At 40.2% G+C, this 9,715-nt stretch overlaps 1 protein-coding gene across 1 annotated transcript; it reads right to left on the bottom strand.

Moving 5' to 3' along the window:
* Positions 1 to 7,681: 7,681 nt before the first annotated feature.
* Positions 7,682 to 9,454, bottom strand: LOC134645153 (G-protein coupled receptor 151). The gene has a single exon (XM_063498483.1). The coding sequence runs from the start codon at positions 9,178 to 9,180 to the stop codon at positions 8,047 to 8,049; it is 1,134 nt and encodes a 377-aa protein (XP_063354553.1). The 5' UTR covers positions 9,181 to 9,454; the 3' UTR covers positions 7,682 to 8,046.
* Positions 9,455 to 9,715: the final 261 nt, after the last annotated feature.

Here is a 9,715-nt window from a genome sequence, read left to right as displayed (position 1 = left end):
GCAACATGAACATGACCTGCATAGAGTCTTGAAACCTGACATTACATGAGGAGTGGAACACAGACAGTTTACACTGACAAAGAGAAACACGGGGCTTAAATACACTGAGGGATAACGAGGGGAATGAGACACAGAAGGAAAGCACACCTGAGAGTAACCTGACATGACCAAGAGGAAGCAAAACTCAATATACTGACATAGGGCACAGACTTTCAAAGTAAAACAGGAAACATAACAGACGCGGACTTGACTAGGGGATACACCTGACAGGGGAGACAGCGACCATGGAACGTAGAAACAGAAACCAAGATAAACTATGACAAAATCAAAATTCAATAATGATACAAAACTCAAAACACTGGGTCACCCAGGGCCGTGACAGGGCAGGTCTCCTACTTCCACTAACTCCCAGTTCATTCTTGTGAGAAATATTAACCTACTTCTTAAAGTTCCTTAATGATGACAAAATGAACTGTAACACATGAATTTACAGTATATTCGTACAGCTTTTTGGGATGAGACAAGAAAATGTCATTCCTGCATCGCTGTTCGCTGCATCGTTGTTTACAGATGCTTTGCCTAAGACTTTCTGCATGATCCTAATATGACAGTATTAGGTAAGGACATGGTTTGCCGTTTTTTAAGACATAATGTAGAATTTGATGATGAGTCTAAATCTGATGTCGGTCATATGGTCTAGATGTCATGGTGCCTGGGTCATTAACCCAGTGTATTGAGTTTGTTTGTTTATGATGTATTTCTGACATTTTAGCTTGGTATTATTTCCCTGTGCGCCTTAGTTTAGTTATCCATGTTTCTAGTTCTTAGTTCCTTGTCTGATTTAGTTAGTTCCCTTTCATGTCCAGTCTGTCCCTGTCTCATCTGTGTCTATGTGTGTATGTTGTAGTGTTCGTCTCTGTCTTCCGTGTTTGTCACTTCTGTTTTGTTAGTCTCAGTCTCGTCTGCATTATGCTCAGTTTTGCTTCGTCTTTCTTGTCAAGCCTAATTTGTTCCTTGTGTGTTCCCCAGCTGTTTCCACCCTTATCACCCTACAGTGTATATATGTCTCAGTCTCCCTTTGTCCATTGTCATGATCTCCCTCTGTGTCTCCTGTTGGTTTGGAAGTTTCTGGTTTATTTTCTTGGTTAGTGTTTCCAACAATCTTCTCAGTACAATCTTTGTATTTCAGTTCTTTGTGTTCTAAGGTTAGTCTTGTCTCAGAGTCCTGCACCTTGGGTCCTCACTCTGCCTGCCACACACAACTTACTATGACACTAGAATTAATTTCCATCAAGAACAATTAAGCTATCTATTAATAGATCAGTGGCCTGTAACACTTAGCCCCATGGTGAGACATGTGGTTTCGTTCTTTGGTTTACTTCACCATTTAAAAGCTGATTACTCATAACCCCATGCATCTTCAATGAAGAAGGTAAGAAAAGTGTTGTCATGACCACTGGTGGTTGACCAGGTTTTGTAAAGAAAAATAAAAAGATCCATTAGCTGTTCGCCCACCTGCTCCTAAACAAGACAAACCTGTGGTTAGTCATCTATGCCAAACAGTTCCAGAGGAAACCATTTAGGACGAGTAAAATGGAAAATTTTGGTTAATGCACTTTAGAAGAAGTGGCAAATGCTAAGAAATAGCTGCTCTAACCAGCCTATTTTTTTTAATAGAGGGGCTTTTTATCTTCTCCTCCAGTTTATACTCAAAAGATAAGAGAGGAAGCTCAATATAAGTGTCTTCCTCAGGAGGTGTCCTTTATGTTCCCAGCTGGAGGGCTGGAACCATGCCTTTTATGTACTGGAGGTTTTAATCTGTATCTTCACCTTACTCAAGGCTTTCATTTAAGAAATACCAAAGCCTGGTATCCAAGGTTGGCAGACCTGTACAGCCATTTCCAAGATTTCCAGTTTTTTGATAGCATGTTATTTTGTCTGCAGCGTTTCTCTGATTGAACTCATTTAGAAGCAGCTGTCAGATAAAAATGGGACACTTTCAGAGAAAAATGTCTAACATTCTGCTTATGCTGTGAGTCTGCAGCAGGAAGCGGCAGAGGAGGAAAACAAGAGGAGGAAGGCTTTGCCCTTTAAAGAAATAAACAGGACAAACACAACTCAATGATAGATCTATGGTCGCCATGGTGTCGTGGCGCTCATAGCAGGTAGTTAATTGGTGGCTGTTCTGTGTTGGCTGGGAGCTCGTGTCTTGGCTGTGGAAGCAGATTTGGACAAAGTTCAGAAGGACACTGCACAGCTGGAGGACAGGAATAACCATCTGCTTTCTAATCTCAGGCAGAGAGTGAAAATCAGCTTGTGGACTCTTTAATGCATTTATCTCATTAAAATGTGTTCAGACAACAAATAAAAAAAATGCAATCATATCATTATACAAGGCTGTACAAATAATTTTTCTCCAAACAATAAGGATAGAGAAGAAATGCAAACAAAGTATATTCTAGCCTGGAACAAACCATAAAAGGTATGTAAAGAATTTGCTTCAAACTGATTCCTAAACCCACCTAAACTGAGAATGAGTGGGTTTTACTTCAAAGGTAAAACTTCCCAGTTAACCTTGATGTTACATCAGGTATATAGAAGCTACTTTCAGCTCCTCCTTTACTCACAAAGGGTTGCCATTGCTGGTAGCGCTGCATATTTGATTTGGCAGATTATCTTGACCTTCCTGATACAACCACACAGGGATTTATATCTCCTCCTGATCTCGATCCAGGGACCTTTTGCATGTGTAAACCACTACAATATGGAGCCAAATGTTCAAATCAATTGACTATGGAGCAGCTGCAGTAGTGACAGAAACCAAAACCTGCAAAGAAACGCTAAGAGACACGCTCAAAAGAAGCGAGGGATTCATCTGAGGGACAAAAAGATGGAAGGTAATGTGTGTTTTAATCCAATGACTCTTATAAAACTGTACATTTGTGTTAGCTATTAGCCATTTACAGTTAGCTTGTTGCTTTGCCGGTGGTCCGTCACGTTATTGTGCTTTATGAGGCATTTTTGAGCTTTTGCAGTTTTTTCCTATTTCTGTTCTATTGTTATTAAACTTCCACTGTGTTTTGTGCTTTTGAAGCATTTGTCTATTTGCTAGCATTTCCAGAGTTGCAGTGCACTTGATGTCTCAGGGTCACCTGTTATGAATGGAGGTTTTTCACCCAGGAAGCCATTCCCTGGGCATAACAGCAAAGGGAAATCTACACCTTGTAGTGTGTCTTTCCAGAGTGGAAAGGCTCCATCAGAAACAAAGATGTTAAGCTAGGTTCCTTGGTAGTTAGCTCCTGATAGTGGAAGATGAGCAAGCAATTGGACTGAGGTTGACTGAATGGCTAAAAGCTGAATTGCTATTCTGGATTTGACCATCATTACCAGGAGAACTAAAGTGAAAATGTCCTTGTTAATGTAGAATCACTATGGAAACCAGAGTAGTAGGAGCTTTGAGAACAATATGTGTACTATCCATGGACTACAGTCGCCTTGAGAGGTCAAAAGCAGAGTAAACATCAGTCAATAGGACATTTGTATTGTGTACTTTCTACATCCTTTGTGTTTTATTCAACTTCTCTTGTGTTTTGTGTGCTTTTGCACTGTTTTTTTCTTTTCTATTTGGTGGTGTTTTCTTAAGTTGCAGAGCATTTGAGCTCTCAGATAATGAAAAATAGTAAAGCAAAAAGTATAAATAGAATAAAATGGCATTTTTTAAAATAATTAAATATGACAAATTTTCTTTTGAGACACATAACATCGTTGAACATTTAATCATATCGTTAGCAAGAGGATTTTTACGGGTGTGTCTGTTTGTGACAGGCGCCCTAATCAGACTTGACACAACAATTATGAAACTGACACTTGCCAGAGACAGATGGACAGGTGCTCTGCAGCTGAGACTGTAGTTGCTGTCTAACCGTGAAATTCTGCCACAGATCTTAGCCAACAGGTCATCAGAGCGGGGCCTCAAGTAACGCTCTCTCATGACAGTCATGTAGACACAGTTGCTGCAGAAACATCGTGTACCTCTGGATGATACTATAAAGCCACACACACCAGTGTTTCCAGCATAACTGGGACTTTCACAACAGGTGCCAGGCAGCAACTCTTTAAACAAATTTCTGGACATGATCCTGTACAAAAGGAAAATCGGACTTCAGTAATTTAGATGCATTTTGCCAAGATGCTGCTAAACAGTGTGCACATTCGAAACACATCACACAGGTCTAGTTTGATATTTTTGGAATTAATGTACATTTCAAATGTCACTAAAGCTATATTACCTTAAGAATATTTAGCAAAGTAGCAAGCAACACTTCTAAATTTGAGATTAAACAACATAATTCATCTATATTAATATTATATCATGTTAATTAATCCTTCTTTTATAAAACTCATTCAGTCTCATATATACAAATTCTTATTTTTTACTTTTTTTAATTTGTCAGAAATTTCAATAAATACTACACTTTAAAAAAATGTATGGCAAATATTTCATAGTTCAGGCTTCAAAGGGATATTCCAACTTGTTAGACTAAGAAAACTGTCTGTTTTGTGTCAGACTTCTCCCTCCTACTATTGCTTTTCTGTGCAGTGTTCACCTGCTGCATCACTGAGTGTGCTTGGTGCTCTGTATCAGCCCATCATAGCAGCTGTGCCATCAGTTGCAAGCCAACAGCACAAAAACAATAACATTTTTTTTCCTGAGATGTCCTGCATAACCATGGTTTCTCACAGCATCACAACTCTGAAGCATGATGCTAAAAAAACATTTAGTGGAGCGAATAATTTTCCCCCCACAGGGCATATAAAAATAATTCAGCAGAGGCAAAGATATCTAGATCAGAGGGCGGGACAAAGGTTTGATGTAGGTTTGTTCAGTCTCATCTTGAGTGGGCACTCCACTCAGGTTATGCTGTTCTAGGTGTTTTTATTAATCTAACGGTGACCATGATTTACTAAATGAAGAAGATGTTATTTTCACTAAGAAGATCATCAGGCAAGCGTTTAGTGAAATGTTTGATCAAAGTAACTAAAGAGTTGATTTCGACTTCTGTGTTATAAACTTTAGGCACTACACCACTGGCTTCATTTTTCAAATGCTAGTCTTTTAAATGTTGCCTTTAAAAATGCCAAAAGTATTCAAATGTGAATCTGCCAGCCAATGGATGACACCAGTTACTGTAGGATGTACTCATCTATACAACTTAGAGCAAGCAGAGCATGCTTTTCAGTTACTGAAGACAAAACTGAAGGCAGAGAGAGCCGCAAACAAGCAGCAACTGATGGTGTCTGCAGTTAAGACCTAGCAGAGCATCTCAAGATACTGTGTTAGTTTGTCCAGTTATTTTTTAACATCTGAAAATGGGGCACTATGTATCAATTCCAAATGCAATACTGTGGTTAAACCCCTTAAATAAAAGCCCAAAGTCTGCACTTCAATCCCATCTTGAATAATATAAAATCATTGAAGATGGGATTGAAGTGCAGAGGCAAAATGACAAATAATGCACCTAACTGTATTTTAAACTGGGTTGAAAATAATTGTTAATGGCACTAATGACACTGTCTGTGTCATTGCTGTTTACTCCCAGATTGTTACGTTTGCTGTTCAAGCCTATAATTGTCAACCAAATAGAATTCGACATATGAATAGCGTATCAGGCACGGTTGCTGACATCCATGCTTTCCTGTGACAGATTGACTAGTTCACTGAGCCACAGGGAAAAAATAAAACATGCAAAATGGCCCCGGAGCTGCAGGTGAATTATTCATCATGTGTCACACTTGTCAGTACTTTTACAATATTTTCAGGCCACTTATGCAAAAGGTTGCAAATTAGAACTAAAGGATTGAATAAATCCATAGTGACCGATGTCAGGAATCATATTTCAGAGGTTAAAAAATTTGATAATAATCAACCTACCAATATTTATTTAGTCACCTTTTAGATGTAAACACATAACCTGTAAATGACTTATTAAAGCAGGCTTCAAGAAGTGTAATGACTATGTGTGGTAGTTTCTTTGTGATAACCAAGAATCAGAGCTGCAAAAATGGAATCAGTGTGAAAAAGTGTTTGCTCCATTCCTGATTTCCTGTTTTTTTTGTATGTTTGTCACACTTGAATGTTTCAAATGATCAAACAAATTTAAATAACACAAGTAAACATAAAATGCAGTTTCTACATGTAGGTGTTTATTATCAAGGGGGAAAAAATCCAAACCTACTGTAAAAGTGATTGCCCTAAACCTAGTAACTGACTGGGCCACGCTTAGCTGCAACGACTGCAATCAAGCTTTTGTGATAACTGGCAATGAGGTTTTTTCAACTGTGTGGAGGAATTTTGACACCCTCATCTTTGCAGAATTGTTGTAATTCATCCACATTGGAGAGTACCACTGTATTGAGGTCATGCCACAGCATCTCAATCAGATTCAGGTCAGGAGCCTTTGACTAAGCCACTCCAAAGTCTTCATTTTGTTTTTCTTAAGCTATTCAGAGGTGGACTTGCTTGTATGTTCTGGATCATTGTCCTGCTGCAGAACCCAAGTGTGCTTTAGCTTGAGGTCGCACAAATTCTCCTTCATGTTTTAGTAGATGCAGAATTCATGGTTCCATGTGCCACAGCAAGTCTATCAGGTCCTGAGGCAGTAAAACAAACAAAGAGTATCACACTACCACCATCATATTTTACTGTTAGTATGATGTTCCTTTCCTAAAATGCTGTGTTACTTTCAAAGCAGTTGTAATGGGACACACACCTTACAAAAAGTTAAACTTTAACAGGCTCAATCAAAACACAAAATGAGGGAACATATTTTGGAAGAATGGTGCTTCATTCCCACTATAGAATTCCAGAGACTTGGAGTGTCACTACCAAAGTACACTGAACCTGTTCTGGTGGCATGTAGTGCCAGAAGACCTTACAGAGACACTTCATGTTGGCTTTCCTTTCATTTGAAATGTGCTTGTTTGATTTTACTTTGGACGGCATTCCAGTTTATATGCAGTGAATAAAGATTTATAGAATGGTTAAAAATATGCAATAATGTGTCTGGTATTCCTGGTATGAGTATCTATAAGAAAGTTAAGCTACACTTTTATTGTGCACTAAAAACTATGCTATAACGATCTACAGTTTGATTGCAGTCTGTTATAAAACATTTGCAAAATGCATATATAATGTTCCACTCCTTTTATTACAACTATTTCTTATATTGGCAGTCATCCTCTGTTTGCTAGAAATAAATTATCTTTTTTTCCCCTTTTAGAAATAAATTTTGAAAAAGAGTTGGGTATAATTTTGACATATATCTATTTATGTGATCAGCCATTTTTAGCTACTTTACACTCAAACGGGGAATTATTGCATTTTTTCTTTATCACTTTGTTGATTCATAAAGGTGAAAAAAGGGTCATTGAGTGTCCAGCTTATGCACTACTATTTTCTAAAAGTGAATGCTGCTTTCAGTGAAATATCATTATTCACTTGACCCAAATTATGCAGCTGGATTAGTTGTGAATTTAATATGGAGGAATGATCTATTTGTACAGAGCATGGCATGTCAAAACCTTTTGAATTAAATGGAGCGATTTGATGGTCGAATTGTATTTTATCAGTGATTAAGGTGGGGTGGGTGTTTCAGGGGGAAAAACGAAACAGCGATTCGTATTTGAGAAGGTTTTAATATCGATGATATGCATCACATGTACACAATCACAATTTGAATGTTCTGAGTATTTACACTGGCTTCTTATCTGTACAAATCTCCTCTGCTACATATTAAACATGTTCTAAGTGACAGCGTAGCAAAACTGCGGGCAAATAAAAGAAATATTCAAATCAAAAGAACAGAAATATGCGTAACACCGAAACATACTGTATGAGTTTATTTTACATCTAGTCAAGCTTACGATAGCAAACAGGCCACTACAGACTTTCAGCCAGGGTCTGCGTTGTGGGTCAAAAAAACTAGCAACCAGTCCAGAACAAGCAGAAATATTCTGCTAAAAGAAAAAAAAAAAAGATACTTCTGATTACAACATTTTCTCCTCTCTCTCCCATGGAACCGGGTCCTGGTCCTCTTCCACGTGTGTATTTCTGCGCCCTGTCCAAAAGTGCTCCACATCTGGGAACGTCTTCTCGTTCCCTGGTGAGATCGCGTTGGTGACGGCGTTTGCCCCGACCTCTGCTCCGTTCCCCTCCGTTTTTGGACATTTTTTTCGGGGCACGCGCTTCTTGCGTCTGCAGGTCCCGATAAACCAGATGCTGATCAGTCCCTGACGCACATCGTCGTACATGGTCATCAAGATGACCGGGGACAAAGAGCTGCATGCGTAAAGGAGGACTTGCGCGAACATCATTAAACCCACGGGTGGCCTGGAGTAGCCGAGTCTGATCCAGGTGAATGTCCCCCACTCTGGCAGCAACATGAGCCCGAGGGCTCCGCTCAGACACAATAAAACCAGGATAACTTTGCTCTGGTGCTGCGGTCTCGGTGCGTGGTTCACCGCAGTGTGCAGCGTTTTAGTGTAGTAGGCCACTGTGTAGATGACTGGCACAACAAAGGTTGCAGTCGGATAAATCTTGTAGAACAAACTCATGAAATCAGACGCGCACGCTGGCATTTCGGAGACGCAAATATTGTCGCGGCCATACGGCAGCATGGAGGCAAACAGCATCTGAGGGATGGGAAACATCATGGACACTATCCAAATGAACGCCAGGGCTCCGTGAATCCACGTCGGGTTGTGCAGACCCCCCGTGGCGTTGCTGGGAACCAAAGTGTGTTTGGCTCTGGTGGTGAATGCGAGGATTAAAGTTTTTGCAACCACACACGAGTGCTGGAACCAGTCTGTGGTGCTGCACACAAAACTCCCCAAGGTCCAGGTCTGCTTATAGTAGGTGATGGCGCGCACGGGCGCGCACAATAACAGGATCACCAAATCCGTGGAAGCTAACGAAGCGAGAAGTGCTTTTACCTCAGAGCCCTTTCCGTTCCTGAAGTCACGGATGAAAATTAGCAAAACGAGCAAATTCCCAACCGCTCCGGACACGCAGACACCGATCAAGAGGACAGGCATGGCTGTCCGGGTGTTCTCCCCTTGAAGAAGTTGAACTCCTCCAATGAAATCAAAAAAGGAGACATTTGATGGTCTTTCAGTATTCATCTCTCCCACCGTGACTTGAAAGTTTGCCTTCGTTAAAGTAACAAAACGTATTCAGCAAATGTCCCGCAGACGCAAATCCTGGAAGCAGAGCAGTCGGAGGAGCTGTCCGGGGCACCGCGGTGCTGAAGCGCTTCTGATGGGGTCGTGAGCGCATCAGCGAGTGGGTGAGCGGGCAGGCAGGTAGGCTATTTCAAATGCTGCCATTTAGTATCGTCAAGCACTCACGTCACTTTAACAGTGTCGCTCCAGGCTGCAGCCAACCCAAAATGTGAGCGCAGCGGGACATGGTTTACATCCACAACCTCACAAACGTAGTCATGCAAGAGTAATCGTGCCCTAATAAGCCTGCGCTACCGTAAATCCACCAATATATGCCTCAAATTTTCGAATTTTGCCAAGTGATATAAATATAATTCAGTTTTAGGGGAGGGAAACTTGGGTCAACGTGGGGACCAAATTCGTAATTTTAGGACTTCAAAAATTACTAAATATATTATATATAGTGTCAAATTTTAATGTTATAGTTTATTTAGTG

The sequence above is a fragment of the Pelmatolapia mariae genome, linkage group LG16_19, assembly GCF_036321145.2.
Source record: "Pelmatolapia mariae isolate MD_Pm_ZW linkage group LG16_19, Pm_UMD_F_2, whole genome shotgun sequence".
Taxonomy (NCBI): domain Eukaryota; kingdom Metazoa; phylum Chordata; class Actinopteri; order Cichliformes; family Cichlidae; genus Pelmatolapia; species Pelmatolapia mariae.
Note: the sequence above shows the minus strand (reverse complement) of the source record. Positions and strands in the feature narration are given on the sequence as shown.

Excerpts from the sequence above, each read along its gene's own strand:
- LOC134645153 (XM_063498483.1), bottom strand. The coding sequence starts at position 9,180 with ATGAATACTGAAAGACCATCAAATGTCTCCTTTTTTGATTTCATTGGA.